This window comes from Amphiura filiformis, chromosome 1 (genome assembly GCF_039555335.1).
Source record: "Amphiura filiformis chromosome 1, Afil_fr2py, whole genome shotgun sequence".
NCBI lineage: Eukaryota > Metazoa > Echinodermata > Ophiuroidea > Amphilepidida > Amphiuridae > Amphiura > Amphiura filiformis.
Window position 1 is genome coordinate 8,094,751 of NC_092628.1, and position 22,578 is coordinate 8,117,328.

Below are 22,578 nucleotides of genomic sequence, written 5' to 3' on the forward strand. Positions count from 1 at the left end.
TCTGACTTCAATTTGGAACTTGAATAGAGTGGGGAGAGAGACGGTATTGTGGGAGTTTGACAATCAGGAACAATTTGTTACTAAAAAGCTTATTAAGACCTCTTACAGCTCATCAACTGTAGCCAGTGTTGCAGGCAATAGGATACATGGGAAATACAGAAATGTTCGATTCGTGTAAATTTTCACGCTTTTGAGTTCAATGATATATATTAACTGAATTATAAATAAGCAAACAATTTATTGCAAATTTTGTACGACTGTATGACAGCAACACGGTTTTGGAAATTTGAAACTTAATTAAGTCTTACAAATTAATAAAGTATGAACAATTATTCATGCAAAAAATTAAGGAGTTGCAAAGAACTGACGGAATAAAAAATAGTAGACATATGCGCCTCCCGATTGCCACCAGGCGTAATAAATGAAAATATCTGCTCTCATTTTTTATAGATCAACTTGATTGGCCAATTAGTGTTTAATTGATGCACTTGCGTGTTCTAATTACACTCCCTGGCTGACAGTAACCTCTCCTTCAAGCAAGGAGTGTGTAAAGAAGCGCTAAGTGATTAACTCGCGCTTTGCAAAATTGCACGTTTGACAAACGCACCCCGTTAGATGACAGTGACAAGTTTAGCAAACCATTAATGCATTGATCAAAGGAGTGAAAGCTAAGATGTATGGGGTGAGTGAGAAGGAGAAAATAAAAAAGTAGTGAATTTTTGTCTCTTTAGGCAATTCATGGCCACCGACAGTTGAAATTGACGTGGGGATATTTCTTAGCTGAGATCATTTGCAATACTTGAAACGGGCTGAATGCGATACCATGGCCTGAGTGTCAATTTTCTTCTTTTTTTTGTATTTTATCCTGCATTCACACACAATAAATACACTCAAGAATTCTTGTGCCCCTGAGTGGTAGTCAGGGTTTTAACCCTGTTACAAATCATACATCAATCAATCTGAATTAGCATGAGGCATGCTGAAAATTATGCATTTTAAACATGACTGTTCAAAGGCAGCTCTAACTCATTTTAAAGACTTTTAGTTACATGCATTGTATGCATTTTTCTACTTGAGAAGCACACCTATATGCATACTATTTCAGAACCTAAACTTGGACAACCCTTGTAGGTAGGGGCAGGGCTAAACTGAATATCTGTAAGTGGACTTCAAACAAGTCCTAAAAATCAGTATTTTCTTATACTTTTGTACAGGAAGAGTAGGGAAAAAAATCACGAAATGTTGATTAATCCTGAAAAAATACACCCTGTGGTTTCCTACAGTGTCCATCACTGGACAATCCAAGTGTATGCAATGCAAACAACCGAAAAGCTTTCAATTTTAAGAAATTATTTCACGGTGGTTTATGATGTGTTGTTTAAGAAGACCTATAATAAAATCTATATATAATAACTACAATTTTGGGAATTTTCCGAATGAAACATTTCAAATGTGTCATTAACGATTACAAGAAAGCCAAAATTGAAGACGATATTGGATTTGTTTTCCTTGATGTCATCCTGCATGACCATTTTATTGACAGGCTGTGTATATATATCCCTCGGTGTAGGTTTTGTCTTAAGCTGAATCAACATGATCCTGTTATACCATTAGATTTTCCCTTGTGTCTTTCTGTGTCAACCAAACTCTGTTTTCCTTGCTATTTGATTATTATGATTTCAAATTTTGCCATGACATTAATATCCAAACACAACATGTTGGCTTGTCAAAATGATTTAAGCATGGCTACTGCAGTTATCTGCAAGCACTGATGAGACATGTAAAGCAGTTGATCTAATCAAAATTACAACACAGAAATTATTCACATAAATATGCATATATTTTGTTATTTTAACAAAGTAATCTTACTCCAACCCTGAGAGACAATTTAGGCAGGGGAAAAGAGAATTTTAGACATTTTCTTTTCAAAATTATATTGTTCCAAACACGTATGCAGGATGGATTAATGGTTTTTTTGGGGTGCAAGACTTCCAAAACTTTTTCAAAAGAAAAGTGTGCTTGCATAGATGTTTTGTATAAAGTGGAAACCCTGTAACATTACCCTTTTTTATGAAAACCTTTTCATTAGGAAAATAGCAAAAAATGTACCTTTGTGGATTTTTTTTTGGGGGGGACAGACTTTGAGGTAAATTTAACACAAATTTAAAGATTTGTCTCTATTTTTAACTACCACTAAGGCGGGTGGTTTTCCCGAATTACAATGGGTCTCCATAGGTTTCTGTCCTGCATCGCTGTCTTGAAATCTGCTACCTCAAATCCAATTTGTCTTTCTTGAGGATGTCAATGTAGGTAAGAGCTGGTCTCCCCGACTTCTTTCTCCCATGCTCCGGTATCCAGCTGACTAGTTTGGATGCTGGTTCTTCACTCCTAGAGCAATGTCCTGCATATCTTAATGTTCTTCTCGCTCCCTGATTTTATCTCTGATTTTTGGGCGATCACCATATAATACATTATTTTTTTTGTTATGTATTGCTTTCAGTGCACATTAAAAACCATTCTCAGCATGCCGGTGTAGCAACCATCTAACTCTTTTGCAATTTTTCTGCAGCAGTAAATCCCTGTATAGCTGATTGTGCTTTCAAACAAGTACTAACATCCGTAAAGTTTTGGGTTCAGAAATGTGCAGCATTTGGTAACAATATGTTCATATTTCATAGTGGAATGCATCCTACCATGTTTGCTTTCTGATAGTACAACTTGAATTAATTTTGGTCCTTCAAATGCGAATCAGAATTATCAATTTGCCATAGTTCAATTTGGTTAGATTACAGAAAGAGCACTATGTTCTAAATATGCTGCTTATCCATCTCTCTCTCTCAAAGACAAGAAAAGTAAAAAGACTTATAAAAGGCAGAAGCAAAATGGTGATGTGCAACATCAAGTAATTTTGATAAGTATATTTCCCATTCACAAGGCGTTAAGATTCACCAAAAAGGCCCATGGCAATTAACTTTATGGGTTATAATGTCACTCAGAGCAGAACGAAAGAAGATGAAAAAAAATCCCCAACTCTTTTCAAACAAGCTTTTAATGCACCATTCTGCTTCGCCATTCATCATGCCTCTCAATTTATTTTGACTTTCACGATTTCACACACATAAAAATGTGTATGCCCAGATATTTATGAGGCATCATTGACATGTTCCAATTGCGAGGTTGTTTTTGTCAAAGTCTGGTCGTAAATTCACAAACGGCATAACAAATGAATGCTTAAATTTTTTTCAACATGCAAAAGGTGTTTCATGTTTAACAAATCAGCAAAAGCAAATTCTGTATTAATATTTGTCTTTGTAGAAGCATTCATTTGAGCTGACATTTCATTGATGGTGTATACATTTGTGGTGGATTTGTGATTTTCTAAATGCATTGGCACAGGGGTTTTAGTGTATGTACATAAATTGCAGGAGGACCATTTGTATTACCCGTCACAGCGTTGCTAAGATCTAAAGGAGTGTCGCGGATGAATGGCAAGAGTTTTGTCATCGCATATCTGAATTTTAAAACAACTTTTAACATGAATTCAGCTGTAGCCAAGAGCAGAGATAGCCCTTTTGTTAGAAACATGCAGTGCAAATGGAATTATTGGATTGATGGCTGTATAGGCTACATTTTCTGTCTCAAAGATTCAGTGCCATCTCACCAACTCTGACCTCTATATTTACCCTTTCCCTGCACATGGACTCCTCATGGCAACCCCTGGATTGCGAAGGTGGTGGGTAAGTGGGGCAAACATTGTCATTATGTTGTGGATTTCTTTACAAATCCAATTTAAGATTTACTTCTATTTCAGACTATAATGGGTTCTGCATTATGCTAATATTATTCAAGTGTTATCACTTGTTGCACCAAATCATGATTTGTTGACCTTTTTTAGTTTCCAAACTTCTGCCTCTTTGCATGAGGCTGTCAGGAACTTTGCTCTATAGAATACGATTTGTTGACCTTTCTAGTTTCCAAACTTCTGCCTCTTTGCATGAGGCTGTCAGGAACTTTGTTCTATAGAATACGATTTGTCGACCTTTCTAGTTTCCAAACTTCTGCCTCTTTGCATGAGGCTGTCAGGAACTTTGCTCTATAGAATATGATTTGTTGCCCTTTCTAGTTTCCAAACTTCTGCCTCTTTGCATGAGGCTGTCAGGAACTTTGCCCTATAAAATACGATTTGTTGACCTTTTTAGTTTCCAAACTTCTGCCTCTTTGCATGAGGTTGTCAGGAACTTTGCCCTATAGAATACGAGCACCACCAATGCCTGTCACGGCAGATCCTTAAAACATAGCCAAAAGCTAAATCTACTTCTCAAAAGTGTAAAGCTAAACTAACAGAGTATACCCTCAGATCAATACCTTGACAGTCCAAGCTAGGAAGACACATTAAGGATAAGGTTATAACCTTCCTAGAAATTGCCGTGAGGGAACCCGAGTATCGGATGGTTTCATTCGGCGCACCATGGTCAGTTTTATTGGCAATTCGTACGTGACACATGTTGACAAACATTGTACGGATACATTTTTTCTTAATTTGAAATTCGGTTGCATAGTCTTGTACTCATCTATAGATGGTCAAGTTTTGTAATATCTTTTCACATTTTATGCATGTCTGGAAACAAATGCTAATTCTCGGGAAGACGAGACAAATTCCTTAACAATCACATTTTGCACAAGTTCTTTCACTTTCACACTTCTTTATTTGCAAAAGCAGCATTTCTGGGGATGCAGTTTCCTACATCCACCACTTTTTCCTGCATGGCCTGTACATATGTGATGTATGAGTATCAAAGCTTTCGGTCAAAGCACACAAAACTGACAATTTTTGATATCAGCGATATGAATGATACTGTTTCTAAGGCCCTATTTATTAAAATATGAATGTTCTGTAGTGTAGTACATTTCATCTATTTTTACAAAAATACAAAAATGCTTTAAATATTGTCAATTCTTACCATTATTAAATAATGCTGATCTTTATGCGAACATATTAACCAACCATTAACATTCCCTGAAATTTCATTTTCAAAATTTTGCATCTTGACTTTACAGCGCAAATTAATTCCATTCGCAGAAAGCAAAATGTGCTTTTAATATTGGCAACTAACATTATTATAAACCAGCTCAAAGTCCCCAATGTCATTTAATCTTCATGCTAATATTCAACTTTCATTTCATTTCCCCGTTTGCAATCTTCTAGAGAGAACAAAACATCCCATAATGTTATCGCTTCCATCTTCAGTGAACAAGCCCTTGCTACAATTACGACGTCAGGTTTTACAGATGATATCAGTAAGAAACTACAATTCATTTCAATAAACATTCAAGTTGTATCATTTTCAACGTTCCATATTAATATACTGTACAGGCAATATTTGCACATACAGATATTTTTGCTGTTACAAGCTTCACTTGAATTTTCGCAGGATGACAATTTCGCACTTGTAGATTTCTTAGTAATTAACTTCATTTTTTGAGCACATTCGCAGGGTGTTGAATTCCTAGGTAATGTCAAATCGCGAAAAAGGGGGGGGGGGGAATAGAACCACCGTGAAAATTTCGGCTTCAACACTATTCAAAAATAAATAAACTTCAGCAAACCTGTTTCGATCATGCCATTTCCAAAATTGTTTTGATGTTTTCAAATTTTGGAGATAAAACATTTCTTTAATAGTAAGTTAAAAAATCCCCCTTTCTTAGTAACATTAAGACTGAATGCTAATCACTTGCAGCAAGCACTAACCAATAAAATATATAGTTACTATTCTATTCTAAATTATTAAGGAACAATGAAACGAATACATCTTCAGTAATCTTACCAAATCATTTTAGTTTGCATATTCTACTCTTGATCAGCTTGACAACTTGATACTTCTAATTTCATATATATTTGATTTTTGTTCTGATGAAACTTTCATCTACATGTAAATGTCAGAATAAATTTCTATATTCTATAAGCATGAACAGATTTGTATTCACATTTGATGAACTTCAATTTGATGAAAGAAATTAAGTCACTTTCCATAAAATGGAAAGACACACTGCCAAAAATTGTCTTTTATTACATAAAACACTTCTGCCTCTATTACTTAAGTCTGCATCTAGTGGGATAATCAAAATAATTGTATAGAATTACAAAAATTGACTTTATCCAACTAATGGCTTGATCATATCAATTCATTTCATTTTTATTTTTATTTAAATTTACCATATTATCTCTAATTACAGCCTCTTCTAATAAATTCCCCCACCATTTTTTTCAATCAAACTGTTCTATAAAAGCAGTCAAAATACCATACAGTACGTGTATTTTTCAAAGATGCAAATGCAGGTTTCAAGATATTCAGGAAGGCAGCCATTGTTATCAACAGTGTTTCAGTATTTGTAGAAATTTCATATTGTTGTGGAGCACCGCAGTACTGCCAGATGGTGCTAGCAATGTTTTTAATTTGAATTACCTTTGTTAAAAGACCTTGAATTAACGTCCCTTTTGGAAAATGCAATGGGGGGCAGGCAATTTTATTAGGCACTGCACCCCTCCAAGAATTTGCATACTTTTATTAAAAATCTTTTCTCCTTTTATTCTAAGAAATGAAAAAAATACCCGTAAGAGGTTGAAATCGTTTTCGTTTTGTCACCTGTTTAGATAAAGACAGTTAATGCTCCCTTTTATCCAAATTTTGAAAAAGGTGAAATGCGAATTGTCTTGAAAACCATGTACAGAAAAGGCTTTTGTACATTTAACCTATTGAGAAGTTCAAGTAGCATTTGTACTACTAAAAACTGCTGCAAAGAGCCAACATACAACCTGGAATAAGTTTAATAATGTGTAATGAGAGAAACAGGTTGGATGATAATGAATTTCTTTTGGGGCATGGTCATTAATGTGTTTCAAATTACCTGCAAGAGGTGTTACTATTCCACTTGGCTATATGCCATGTTGGTCAATGTGGATTTATAACGTCCTAAGAGCATTTCTAGATTTGCATAATATTTTAATCATCGAACATGTTATTCTCCTCGATAAATATTTCCACAAACATACATTTAATACATCGCTGTTGAAAATCCAAGCTTCCCATTCCAGGTTAACAGTTTTATTGCCTAGCTTGAAGCTAACACATTGAACTAATTGTCGTAATCAAATTGAAGTGTGGATATTGAGGACTGAGCTCGCCTCATTTTCTTGGCTGTCCGAGATGATTACAACCAAGCCACTTGGTCACGATTCATGTTTGTTTAGCTGCGCCTGTACTGCACAAAGCTACAGAGATTGATGCTCTATCCATAATACTTGGGACAAACATGACTATTTATAAGCAAAGTTGGCACATCGGGGAATTTGATTGTGAAAACGATAGGCTATCTTATACACTACTGAATTGATACTTGGCTTGTTAGTACTTATCTGAATGCAGCTGTCAAGAAAATGATGTCAAAATATTAAAATATTGCAGTGAATAAAAAAGTCTGCGATTTCTATTGTCTGAAGATTAAAATTCCAACATTTAGAGAGCATCATAAACAAGAAAGGCTTTGAAAAGTAATATGATCAAAATAACAATATTCAGGGTTCAGAACCACAAAGCCGTAACTCACTATGACCAGCTCTCACAAAATGAGCATAAAGTTGGCTCTTTGCTTTGGTCTTCAAAAATCAATATTTCCTTCACAATGTTTTTTGTTTTGTATTGAATTTTGTCATGATTACTGGACTGTATCTTCTATTGTGCCCTGGTGACTTTATGTTCCTTTTGTGGGGAGCAGGTAATTGTGAGTTGAGGCTTTCTGGCTCTCAACTCTTGATATAATTTAGTCACTGAATTTCAGATGAATAGCTGTCATCATTTCTGTTTCAGTTCTGTTTAATCGTTTACCAAATCTGGACACCTCTTCAATCCAGCAAGATGTTGCTTGGGCAGTCGTGTCTGAACATTATATGTCGCACGATTTTGAAAATTTAGTCCAAATATATATTCTACACAGTGATATAGATTTGACAAATATCATGTGGATATAGTCCCCATAGATCTAATAAATTAACCTAGTTCAATTTGAGCAATTAATTTGTGTTATTAACAAGAACAGGGCAGGAAATTAGATTCTCATGATGCAATATTGAGTTCTATATATGAACCTGATTTTCAGAGATGATGATATAATATCGTTAACTATTGCTAGGTTTACATATACCTCATGTTTTAGATTACAGTGACAACAACTGTATTATTTCACTTTTTAGCTTTGTGAAAGCAAAAAGTGATAAGTTGATACACTTATAATCATTGTTTCCATGATGCTGATTATGAATGACAAAATCACCTGCATACCAACATCATTGTTTTTGGTATTACTTCAACCTTACTGGAGGCTTTTGTGAAGGGGGAAGGAAATAAGGAAGAAAGGAAGGAAGGAAGAAGATGAAGGGAATTTCTTTTCTTGGACACGGTTTTGAACCCCTGACACACGAACAGTGATAGCACACAACAAAGGTGTACATTGGCCAGCCAAGCTTTCTGCGCCCAGTGTTGTAGATTTTTGAGGTTTTGGTTGGGTTAGGATTTTAAATAATTTTACCTAAAAAATTTGACATATTCATAAGGACCTTGTTATTCCATTTTGCCCCCTTTAAGAAGTGTGGCCAGATCAATAACCCCCCACACACACACACACACACCCCCCCCACCCCCCACATACATTATCTTATCAAGATGGAGATTTAGGCAGAATTTGGTGATTTTGTTTTGGTGTTGAGAGGTATTTATTATCAAAATGAAATATCACTTTGTATATCAAACTGTAAAAAATGAAGTGCAGTGAAGATGGTGTATTTTACATTAAAAAATCATTTGCTATGTACTATCCCTCTCTCTACCGACAGCCGAGAGATGATTCCGAATTCTATTAATTTAAGAAGTTTAACATTTTTGAGCAGAAATTAACTTTTTGGGCGGAAATTCATAAGAAAAGCGATTTCAAATGAGTACACACATATCTAGCATTGGCTCACTAATTTGTGATTAAAGCTTAAAAAGAGAGAAAAAGAGAGAAAAAGATATCTTCAGAATTCAGCGACCTTTGTTTTGCCGATTCGCATACTGTAGTGATGAGAAGAGTATTATATAACCAGCAACACCTGAGACCTGTACTTTGTGTAAAGTCAAACCTATTGAAACACTTCCACACATTGCTTTTTAAAAGCTTCAAAGTGTCACTTGAAAGTGCAAGATGGCAATTTCCATTGCAGGGTTTGTAACCTGCAAATTTTTTTGTTAAAAGGAACTGGCTAATGTTTATTTTACAAGGTATTCAATATGGAAATATATTTGCCCTGGTCTTGGCTATTTGCTCATATGCACCTGGCATTGCGGGTGGACATCATGAATTGTTGCATTGACATGAATAGGTGTTTGTGCTTTGAAAGGCAACCATTATCAACCTTGTTTAAAGTTCGTTTTAAACTGAATTCAAGTTGAAAAATAGATTCCTTCATCAAAAATTAGCCCCTTTCTGCTTATTCTTATTAACAAACAGCTGATTATAAGCGTTCCGCCAATGCAGGGTTAACTGAATGCGTAACAGATAAGCTTCAGACTTAACTAATTTCTACTCTTAAAACAAGTGTTATGAGCATAATTGCTAAACACATTCCAATATTCGTTTTCACAGCAAGTTTGTAAAGTGTTTAATTATGCATAGCTCATCAGTCACAGATATCCCATCACTTAAATGTACTATTATTTGGTATGCCAATCCTGAAAGTATCCAATGGTCAAAGTCCCACCACACTTCTATTACAGACCAATAAACTGCACTTTCTAACCATGAGAAAATGGCACTAAGTGCTTGTGGCTGAAAAGCTCTTTTCCTCAATACATTGTTGGCAGACGTGCATATCTGCAAATTGATGCGCTTTCTGCCATTAAAGTAGCCTTGTTGAACCATAAAACTTGGGCCTACTATAAATCCGGCTAATTTAGCAGCATTTATTGATGGGTTTCCCTTTCTGTTGACAGATTACCAGATGGAGTAGTTCAAATGCATTGGACATTTGCAGAGGAGTAAGAATACAGAAGATGTATGGTACATTTTGGAGATTAGCTATTACTATTACTAAAGCAATGGGCATTATGAGTGGTGGCATTGCACTGTGTGGAGTTACTGTGCATTTCCTGTCTTCATACAAAAGCAATGTGAATTTGAGGAGAGAATGAAAGATCCGAGGAGATACCATGCGTACTGTGTTCATCACACGGTGAGTAATGAACGGTAGTTTTTCTTCATCAACATAACCTCATCTAAATGCATTAAGCCAAATGTACAATGTCATCATCAGCTGCAAGGGAGTACCTCTTTACTAATTAACTGGATCATATTTTTGGTTCAACTCTATGGTTATGATCAATCATTCATCACAACATGGTGATCAAACCGTAAATTTGGCACTATATTCAATTTGGGTTAATGCATTTTAGATATTAGTAACATTAAATGTGCAGCATCACAAGAGTGGTGACCAAACCTGCAAGTCGCGAATTTATATATTTGCGATGCAACTTTCCTGGATCAAATTTTGATACCGGGTTGTAAATGATTTAAAAGAAATGGGGTTACCGCACAAAGAAAAAATGGCGACTGTTGTCGATGTAAATGATGCACTCTAATGACTTGTTTCTACTGACCAAAGGATAGACGGTGTTGCAGGGTGATGGGAGGAATATGTGGTACCTTTCCCAGTAGAAACAGATCTGTTGAAGGGAGATGCTGGGTAATTATCAGTGCTGGGGGACTGGAGGACTGGAGTCCTGGACTCGGACTCGAGTCCGGACTCAGAAGCTAAGGACTTGGGACTCGGACATTGAGGACTCGACTACAGCACTGGTAATTATAACCTACACATCAGTCAAATTCAGAAAATCTACAATTACAGCGTGTGTTATCCAAAGCTGTCGCAGCTTGATGGTCACAAGAAAGTGTTTCTGTACTTCCAGGTTTCCCACTAATGCATGGGGAGTGAATTGTTATACCCTCCTTTTGCAGAGCAGTAGAAACAACCAAAGACAGGTAACACACATTAAAAATACAAGGGAGTAAAAGCATGGTGATGCAAGGTGTTCAGTACAAACATGTGTTTTATGCAAATTATAATTTTACCACATGTTACTATACTTTGTCCCATCATGAGTTGAAGGTAACACAATTGTGCTGCAGGTGAGCCTACAAACCGCCCTTTTGGTGTGTGTGTTTTATGTGTGAGATCTACAACTCCTGATGGAACAAAGCATGGTACACTATTCCAATACAGTAGATGACATGTCTCCTGTATTCGTAATTTGCCATTGTCATAATAATGATTCTGCATGTCATATAAGTGGGTCAATGTCATAGTATATGAATGATAGCATTTCAAGCTGTTAATTATCTATAATTATGACACTAATGATGCAGGTTAACAACAGCTAGTATCAGGTGTCACAAATGTGTAGATAGATTCCATTCATCACTTTTGTTTAGAGCTTCTGCCACATCAAATTTAATTGTTACTGTTATATGTGCATTTGATGACACAACATAACTTATCACCTTATCATCATCATGTTCCAATTCTGGCACTTTGGTCATTCAATGGAGACTTACACATAATTGACATTTTCAAATTTTCCGACCAATGCTTATTCCCGCCATTAACTGGATTTGACTGTATATTATTTAAGCTTTATGATCTGTGGCATTTACATGCACTGGAATATTTAAATATAAAATTGGATCAACAAAGCGCTTTCTTTTTTTCAAGATACAATCAGCCTGTCCACCTACACCAATCTCTTGACCAACTTCTCGCTTCCTGTCAGGAGACATTGAACCTTTTCTTAATTCAATCTTTAAGAGTAGGTAAAATAACAGAACCTCTCCAATCTATATCGGTTTTAGTATCTTATGTGACACAAAGTGTAGGTTATTGATTACGTGTTTAAGCCAACTCGTTGTATCTCTGTGACATGACCTCGAGCCATGCCAATATGTTTTCAACATGGTTACTTGCATTTCCATTTGGGCTTGGAGTTCTTGAAATCAATTTTGATTTTGGAGAAATTATAGCAGAATGTTGCTTTAGGGGTTAAGTATCTCATGTGTTCAAGAGTAAATGGTTGATAACCAGTTTCAGTAACTCTCCATGGCTAGACCAAAGTCATGCCAAAAGATGTTTTAAGAAGTTGTTTTAATGAGGACCTGTAGTTCTTGAGAATTGCCATTATAACCACACCCACCGGTCAAACATTTAGCTTTCTACTCAATTTCTAGGCATTGTTACTCTCCATGGCTAGACCAAAGCCATGCCGAAAGATGTTTTAAACACTTGTTTCAATGAGGACCTGTAGTTCTTGAGAAATGCCCTTAAAACCACACCGGTCACCCACTAGTCAATCATGTAGGCTTTCTGCACAATTTCTAGGCATAATTACTGTTGTTTTGACAGATAATCCTTCATATAAATTCAAAATTGAGTCAATTTAGTTTTGGGCATTTTGATTCAAGCCTTGACACTTCTACATTTTCAAACTTATGTAGAATCGTTAACGGGTGGCTCACTATTTTGGTTGGTATTATTGAAGTATATGTGGCATGATCAAGGGGAATGAGGCACATGTTGCTAATAATGTTTTTGAGATATTGGCAAATAACAGGGTTCAAATCCTTTTGTTTTATATTGCTTTTAGCCATTGATAAATTGCTCATAAATCGGTAACCAGATGATGGTTTGATGGGGTTTGCATCGAAAAGTAGCATTCGTAAACTGCCAGAGAACTGTGTAAAAAACTTCTAATTGAAAATTGCCTACATGTGACTCATTCCCTTGATCATATCACATATATTGCTGTGGTTGTTGTTGTTTTTGTTATTGTTGTATCACCCCCAAAATAGCCACATCACCCACGCTGTTATTTTGTTCAATGTCTTTATATTCTTCACTTCAAAGTCAGTGTTTCTGTCAATTGATATGTTGGTTCATTACTCTATCATTTACGGTTTCATGCTTGAGAAATAACAAGTTGATTGACCTCCACATTGTTTCCAATAAATTGGTTAAAAATCTGAGATTCTTCACACACAGCTCCATTCAGGGAACAACTTAAAGATGACTCTTAGTTTAAATTTACCAGAATTTTCCTTTCCTCTCCAATCCTACTCAAATCTTAAAACAAATGACTTAACCACAACTATACAGTGATCAATGTATTCAGAGTCACTTAAAATCTTGGACAATCATGTGCATCGGGGAGAGAATATGATTATGCCAACATTTACAACTTTACATTTTACGTTTTTCTCCGGTTACAATTCAAAACAGGAAACACTTTCATCTGGCTATTCCCGTTAAAATCCATACACCCCCTGTGGAAGACATGATCAGATATGATCCCACACAGGGAGTGAGAATTTCAAATAAGGCTAACCTGAATGGGCGACTCCATTTGAAATCTACACCCTGTGTGGGAGATTAAGGTCATGTCTTCCGCAGGGGGTGTATGGATTTCAATTGGAGTAGCCCATTAGTTGCATCCAACTATAGCAAAGAAATTGCTGAAATCTGAGCACAATTTGATTTCTTTTGTGCGCTGTAACACAACCTACTTTTGAAGATATTACAGTGTAATTTATTCCACGACATAATAATGTGCTTTACTGTGGCAGCAGGTGCATCATTTGGAGGAAAGATTTTTTGGATAAAATTAAACTATGTCACTTTCATAATTTGTAATCATTTTAGTTCAAATGAGCAAATCAGTAATTTACACAGGGATAGAGCATTCATACACAGCAGAACTCCTTCACTACCCATCGGTTGAAGAAAACACATTTCACTTTACCAGGAATTGTGTACTTATCTAATTCTAGAGTTGTTTGGAAATATTTCTAATTTTGATTTGTATCCGGAGATGTAAATAATTATTTTCAAAGCTCGAGGTGATCTGCTGGTTCCACTAGCCCGAGACTGGGAATCATGTCGACTGCTCAGCGCCAGAAGTGGGTAAGTGCAATAGCTGCCATGTGTAGCTGTGTAAATTGTCAAATGTTCACATGGCAACTATTGCACTGAGCACTTCTGGCACTGAGCAGTTGATCTTACCTTTCCCTTGCCATCACTAATTTATATAGTGGAATGTGTCATTTTCAGTTAAGTGTTCAAGACTACCACCACGCTACATCTAGCACTGAGTATTGCAGTGCTTTTTGCTTCCACCAGGCAGTGACATCAACCCTTTGATGCACACATGAATGACACTTACAGTGTAACAGGCCTGGAAAGTTGTTTAATTTCCCAGGAATGTGGACAAATTGCACTCCAACATAGCAGGATTTATAGCTAAATTTCTGTCCAGATCAGGAATGCCACATTTTTTCCAGGCCTGGCAAAATCATTAAATAATAAAGTGTATCGTAGGTAAAGTACGGTAGCTCAGCAGTGACGCACCCAGTTCAGCTACAATGGGTGTCCATGATTGAGGTATATTGCTGTGTATCTACACAGATAACTCATTGCAAAGCTTCCATCATGTCATGCATCAAGGATTGCTAATAGACACACAATTAAGAATGAATGAGTTACACTGCCCCAATTAAACTTGATAAAGTACACCAAAATGTAGGTCAGCATCTATGAACTTTGTTTGAATTTTGAGCTTCTTCATGTACAGTACATGTACATCTATGAGTAAATGTCAACATTGGGTGACATCTACACTAGGACATTCTCAGATTCAAATCAATGTAGATTGATGAAATTCTTACTACATTAGCTGGTGGTGAGCATATATAATCCGAGACAGAATTTTAAAAAAATGGTTTGCATCTGACATCAATGTCAATTGAACACCTTTCAGAAAAAAGGAATCACAGAAAATGGCGAAAAATTATGATACTTTACAAGAAAAAAAGTACATTTTTCTATGCATTGTACACAATGGTGGTAAAGAAAGTTTCCTATTACTATGACTTAACTTTTGAGATGGTTTGTAAATTTGAAGGTGCAAATTAACCATAAGGCACGCTGTTTCACTGCCACATTCATACACTTAACCACAACACTCGTAAACAAACTGTGCGCGTGCCTGAGTTCAATTGACACATGAAGTTAGATGCAAACCAGTCTTTTTAATTCTGTCTTAGATTATAGTGACCAATCAATGAACCAGCCACCACATTTAATATGTGTTTGGTATAACATGGTATGTTATCAGGTACTAGAGGGGCATGACATTTTTGCTCTCCAATGACTCTGAACTAACATCTAATTCCCATGTTGAGGGCTTCATTAGAAGAATATAAAAGACCCTCTCTCAACTCGATGGAGTGCAATTCAAAGATCTCCATGTTGTGCACACATTCCAAATCACAAGAGATATCTGTACCAGGTCTGCAATTAGCAAAACTAATGATATAGATCTTTCTGGTCAACAGAAGAAGGGCTATGCCCAAAACGTTGTCGATATTTTAGCAAAGCGGAAAAAAACATGTTTCGCACATTTTGACAGAGATCATAATCTGGCTCCAACACTATCATGTACACACCCTCTGCAAATGTCATTTGATTCTGCCATGTTCGTTTCTATATCTATATACAGCCCTGCATTGCTATCACAAATGACGATTTCCCATTTAACTTTATGGCTGATTTGAATTGGATTGTTGCTCAAAATTGCTTCTGATGATCGAAAGTACACCAATTCGGGTCGGTGAATTGGAATTTAAATTAAGTCTCTGTCTGATTCACTGATTGACTGGCTGTATGCGGGTTACTAGAGCAAGTGTAATTATTTTGGTGGCATATATAGACAATCCGAGCAGGATCAGAATTTATTATTGTTTAATTGTACTCCGTACAAAAAAAACATGATGATGATCAAAACCTATTATTGTTAAATTTTATTACAGTTATGACACAGATGTGGGTTGAGTTGCATGTGACAGTTGAATATTTCCCCAATAATAATAAAATTAAACTGAATGAATATGATGGGTCCCATCTCATATTGGCACACACAGTTTATACATAGTATTTATGCTAGTTTATTCAAAAGGTTACTGGATCGGATGTCTAAGATAGGTGGATGTAAGTTTAGTCCTTGTTAGGCCAAAAACAAATAGATTTGTCTCATGTCCCATGGGAGTTTAAATCTAATGCAGTGCACATTTTTTTATTTCATTTTTTATAAATTGAACAATACCAATTTTTTTAAACTCTGAAGTATTCAGGCTATGATTAGCTGGAATACAGGCTACATCTAGCGTTACAATTTCGGAGTTGTGGTGCGATAAGAAACAAAATTGAAATTGAACATTGATTTTACAGCCTATTGTTGTTAAAATGTTTTTAAAAAAATTCAACTCCTGCAATTTTGCTCGAGCAAACCCGCAGCATAAATCAAATGCGTGCGAGAACATGAGATGAATCTTTTTTTGTTTGGCCTTATTATACGCTGCTGGCTGTGCGCTTAGCTTTTGCTGTTTTTAAACTAATAGCCTACTTGATAAAAATTTTGGAACTTGCACAAGCTACATCGTTTTTGCAACAGCGATGGACATTGATCGATCGGCTCTGAAATCGGAAGTTAAACAGAGCATGCATGCAATTCTCTGTTCAGCCAAAGCAATCGAGTATAAATTCAGCTTATGGCTGTGAGTGAGAGTTTGAATAAAAACTCAACCAATCACACATTACAATGAATCTCAGGTGGTATTTTGTCCTTTGCCATACTTGTACATCTTGAAACGATTCACACTCTGTAATTTGTAAGCGGATTTATGATACTAATTTATATACGATATGGTTGACAAGTTAAGTCTGTCTTTCATTTTGTTCCTTCCAATATTAAATGTGATAACATAAAAACTCAACATGTCAGAATGAAAAAAGAAAAACCCTGAGGGGTACACACTATGCATGCATTGAAAATCTTAATAAGCAAAAGGAAATGTAACATCAGTCGTGATCAGTCCGGACACGTGTTATGACCAATGCAACACCTAGAATTCAATTCTCGTAATTTGCAACACACTTTCCGCAACAAAACGACGATGATGACAACCAATGCAGGTGGCACACTTTGGTAACGTCGCAGTCAATTTGCGATATACACTGCGGACGTGTGCAAATACGATCCGTCATGCACGCATGCGCTGATGGATTAAATGTTACCCTGCTGAAGACAAGAATGTTAAGAAATAGCTACTTTTACTAAGATTTCTGTCGCCGCAGAATGATATTTTAAGTGTAATGACACGTTGTAATGTATCTAAATCTTGCATTATATCATCATGCTTGCTATAACATCAATCATATCACACAGATGCAAACATAAAGCATTTTAATTATTTTAAGCGGCGCTTGGAGCAGTTAGGCCTCACAGCATTTTGACTCATGTTATTCCAACAAGGTAATTGATCTTTAAGACCTGGTTAAGTCTACTCTTAACATTGGAACCATCATACTTGACAATGCTGAATCCCATCTAAACATCATTTAGTGAATAAAAGTATTGTTTGGAAACCTAGCCATGCTTCTAACGCCTGATAAAATATGGGCGATAGCATTATTTTAAATGGAATAACAAGGTGGTATGCCGAGTTGTTCCCACGTAGGACGACTATTATGATTTATTGAGCCAATTAGCAATATGGTAATAATATTGGTGGTAGGGCTAAATATGATTGAGCCAAAACATTAAGAAGCTACAATATGGTCTCTGAGATGAACATAATCAATTTACCAATCAGAAATGCTGCCAAGAAGGGTGCTTTTCTCAGGGGTTAATGGAAACAAATCTTACAAATGTGTAACTTCTGTGATGTTTTTGGAATTGCCATAGAAATATAGTCAAATGGGTACAAACAAGCAATTCTTGGGTTTCAAATGCACAATTACTGCATAGGTCTATGTTGTCTATTCTAAGGTCAAATGTTGCATTTTTGGCTCAACTTACTCCAAATTTCCAAAGATGAAATCTGGCAAAAAAAAAAGCTGTTGACAATTATCTTCCACGACATTGCCTCATTGTAGATTACAGTTCCCAACATGGCTAGTATCTATATTCATGTTGTGCATTCTTACGACATGCATACACATGGCTATAAAACGAAGAGAGACGTGGGTTAAGTTTTCCTCGTAACTAAACACTTGTGACCATGCTTATTCTTATAACAAACATGGCAGGTCTATAATAACCGACATTGAATACTGCTCAGACGACTCTGCTGCTTGTTGAAATAATGTTTTGGAACAATAATTTCTTGGTAAACTGATACCACTTTGGAGCATCTTGACGGAAAGAATAAAGAGGCTTTTTTATTGCGCTATTCCAGTTGAAATCCTTACACCCCATATGTTATAAGATCACTACGACCTTAACCTTCCACATTGGGAGTGTGAATCTCGAATGGGGTTACCTGAATGGGCGACTCTTTTGAAATCTACACCCCTGTGTGGAGAATAAGGTTATTTTCCCCACAGGGGGTGTATAGCTTTCAACTGGAATAGCCTGATTTGACACAAAATGACAAGTTTGTGCTTGTGGTTGTGATAGAAGAACAGCTCCTTGTGGTTATTTTGCTTGGTTACGTGATCCGGTTTTAAACTGTTTACATAGTTCTTGACAAAAATGTTAGTGTTGATTGTATCGAATGTGACTACATAATTATTGGAATGATGATGTGCGCAACTGGTATATATATTGACATGTGCTGTGATAGTAGATATATTTTCCTTTTGGATGATATTGTATTCATCTTTTCGGTAAATCCCATAAGTCTTGGCGGGTAGACCCGAGCTGTCATCATTTTACATCACGCCGATGTGCACATCATTTAGCGAACATTGTACTATGTATTTGAAAGCCTGTGTCAGCAACAATGAGCGCATCGGCGTGACATGATCAGGGGTCAACCTGCCAATGCTTATGGGATTTACCCAAAAGGTGTATTGGGCTATTCCACTTAAAATCGACACTACCCCTGTGGAAGATTTAGCTTATAAGTCTTCCACAGAGGGAGTATAAGTTTTGAATAGAAGAGACAATTGGGTAACTTCCATTTGAAATACTCACTCTAGTTGTTGGAGATATAGGTCAAGCCATAATATAGGGGCAGTATGGGTTTCAAAATTATTAACTTGAACCATTTACATTTGAAAAACATACTCCCCATGTGGAAGATATTTCCAAAATCTTCCACAGGGGTAGTGTGGACTTCAAGTGAAAGAGCCCATTGTATCCATATTGTTGGGACAGGCAGGAGATTGACTTGACACTACTTGGTATGCTTTGGTTGGTCTCAAGTGTGGAGTAGAAAGGTTGGGAATATAACATGCCTCACAGCAATGTTATACTTCAAATGTTACAAAGCATACTTTAAGATTGATGATTAAGTACCAAGCCAAGTGCTTCCCTATACTCTGTTTGGCATGAAGTGTGATGATGACTTCTGCTCCATCAACATGACTGAAAAGCAGGACTCATGCACAGATCTTGATACATAGTGCACATAACCCTTTTTGAGCACAGTTCCAGTATAATGATTGAAGTGTTAGCACTTCAGTGTACAGGTTACAAGTCACTTTTTTTTTCAAACTTCTGGCCAAATAGTGTATAAAGCCTTTTTTCTGCTTCCCTTAGGCAATGATGTGAGTGTATTTGACAGTTGGTCATAGCATTGAATTGTACATAACCACTCATATGTGTGCATCAACATACAGGTAACAAGTCACTTTTTTCAAACTTCTGGCCAAATAGTGTATAAAGCCTTTTTTCTGCTTCCCTTAAGGCAATGATGTGAGTGTATTTGACATTTGGCCATAGTATTGAATTGTACATAACCACTCATATGTGTGCATCAACATACAGGTAACAAGTCACTTTTTTCAAACTTCTGGCCAAATAGTGTATAAAGCCTTTTTTCTGCTTCCCTTAAAGATGAAGCCCCACTTTTGGTCTAAGTTCCTTAGGGGATTAGTCAAGGTTAAAATGTATCCATGTAAATTCTGTTCTGTCTATCATCAAAGTAACAGGTGTAAGTCAGTTCTTCACAGAAGAACTGGCCAAGCAGGGCTTCCTCTTTAAGGCAATGATGTGAGTGTATTTGACATTTGGTCACAGTATTGAATTGTACATAACCACTCATATGTGTACATCAACATATTGCTACATTACTGTTGCCTCAAAGGAATGACATGTCTGCCTCCAGCTAGCAAACAATGCTACAGCAGGAATGTCCATAGAGTAATGAGGCATACATACTCCTGTGGGTGTCATCTTCAGGGTTGATGGGACTTTAATGACTCGTGTTTGGTAACAGAATGTTGGTGATACAGGTGTACTACACATAGAATATATATTGTATCTGGCTGTATTTGATAGGAATGTTAGTGTCTGAATCTTTTTATTTCAAACAACTGCTTGTAGAGAATAATGGCACTTGATTACTTTGTTAACGTGTAGAGCTGTGTACAGTGTAAACTTTGTAGTGGGGTTCTGATTGGCCAATTGAATCACATCAGGGAAACACTGAGACCTCATACATTGCATGATCCTGGAATGACCCCCATACATTGCATGATCCTGGAATGACCCCCATACATTGCATGATCCTGGAATGACCCACATTCTTTTTATGCTGTTATTCCATGGTAGCAGTATTAGTCTATAGATGTTGCTTTGTCAATAATGTTATGTACTTCTTTCCAGAACATTACAATAAATACACTAACAAGACATACCACTTTGTAACGATACAAGACCAAGAAATAAGTTTTAAAACATTTTTTTTTTGCACTGTACTTACCCGGTCTGACCCCGTCCATGGAATTTGGTAGCATCGCCTGTGAATTTGGGCCTCCTACTGGGGGCTGGAATTTCAAGAAAAAAGAGAAACAAGTTTGATTAATAACTATTATCATCCAGTCTTCCATATCGGGTCATTAATTGGGAAAGAATAGACAAGCAATAATATTTCATATTCAATTTAACAATGCCAGGTTCAAACAGAGTAACAAATACAATCATGTCAGGAGAGACAATGATATTATTTGTAACCCACGTCACAACTCGTAACTTATTGCCTATTATCTGTCATGCCATTTCACATATAAAATTGATGTCTGTTATACATCACTATGAAACAATAGTCATTTTTTATAAGTCACAAAGCATGAACTCTTTCTGTCAGCATTGCAATGAAACCAAATAAACCACAAGTAATAACTTGGTGATGAGCATAACTAGAAACACTTTGAACAGTGAGTGCCAAATCTAATCATTCAAATGGTAAATTCATGTTGATTCTGTTTCTTAACAAGATATTCAGATATCAATGAGTGCATCATAAATGGCTTAATTATATCAATATTCCTCTCATTGATATTATCCTATAAATAAAACAAAACAAAACACAATTACAACACAAGGGGAGGATCAAATGATTTGATGAAGCAATTTCTAAGAACTTTACCACACACCCACATTGAGCATCATTATTTACATTCCATTATGATTCAGAATTAACTACAACTTGAACATCCATCAAATTTGAAGCTTAGTAGTAACTTTCCTGTTAAGATTCTCATCCATTTTGTTCCAATGTAATTTGATTGTATGTAATGGGAGATGTGTGTTTGTCCATTGATTACGATCATCTGTCAATGAAGAAATGGAGTGATGTAAAGATGTGTATCTGGATGTCTTATTGGGCTATTCCATTTAAAATCCACACTACCCCTGTGGAAGATTTTGGAAATATCTTCCACAGGGGGAGTATGAGTTTCAAATGGAATGAACACATTAGGCAGCTCTATTTAAATTGCATACATACTCTGAGAAAGATTCAACCAGAATCTTTCACTGAGGAAGGGTGAGTTTCAAATCGGGCTACTACCGTGTTCATTCCATTTAAAATTCATACTCCCCCTGTAGAATATATTTCCAAAATATTCCACAGGGGTAGGGTGGATTTTAAATGGAATAGCCCAGTTGCTATTACTGTCATCATAGATTCATGCATCCAGAATAATTTGATGTGAAAATGTGCTGGGCACAAAATATATGATAGAAATTCACTCTGATAGAAAGTTGTTAGAAACTGCATCATGATCAGTGCCATTTTCATTCGAAAATCATTCTCACAAAATTATGCAAGTTCACTCTTTTCAGAAAATATAAATCGAGGGCAGCCTGTCTGCTGTGTCCTAGCAAGACATCAGTCAATGTGAGACATTAAATGTGAGGATCTTTTCAAAAATATTGAAAAGCATACAAAAGAAACCCAATTTCACTTGAAATGCTATTTGCTATTGTAAATTACTACTTTGATCAAAAGGTGCTAAAACTAAGGTTGCCTGACTTCAGTAAATACATTTGAAAGTAGGAATTTATTCCTACAAATTCTTGCATCCTCAAACTCTCCTATAAACCCAGATGAAAAGATTTTACTGTAAACCACCTCCACCTTAATTCAATCAAGTACATCCAAAGCCAACATGCAAAGAAAAAAACACCCGGTAACTTAGTAACTTTTAATAATAAA

The 22,578-nt window shown here is 36.2% G+C and overlaps 1 protein-coding gene and 1 long non-coding RNA gene across 2 annotated transcripts in view; one reads left to right on the top strand and one right to left on the bottom strand.

The window, feature by feature from the left end:
* Positions 1-10,255, top strand: part of LOC140165455 (uncharacterized) — a 29,214-nt gene extending 18,959 nt beyond the window's left edge. Inside the window, exon 3 of the long non-coding RNA XR_011860731.1 lies at positions 10,023-10,255. This is a non-coding gene — a long non-coding RNA (uncharacterized lncRNA). The remainder of the gene's footprint in view (positions 1-10,022) is intronic.
* Positions 1-22,578, bottom strand: part of LOC140146850 (single-stranded DNA-binding protein 3-like) — a 195,232-nt gene that overhangs the window by 69,420 nt on the left and 103,234 nt on the right. Inside the window, 1 exon segment of the mRNA XM_072168769.1 lies at positions 20,842-20,905. Coding sequence (XP_072024870.1) covers positions 20,842-20,905 — 64 coding nt within the window.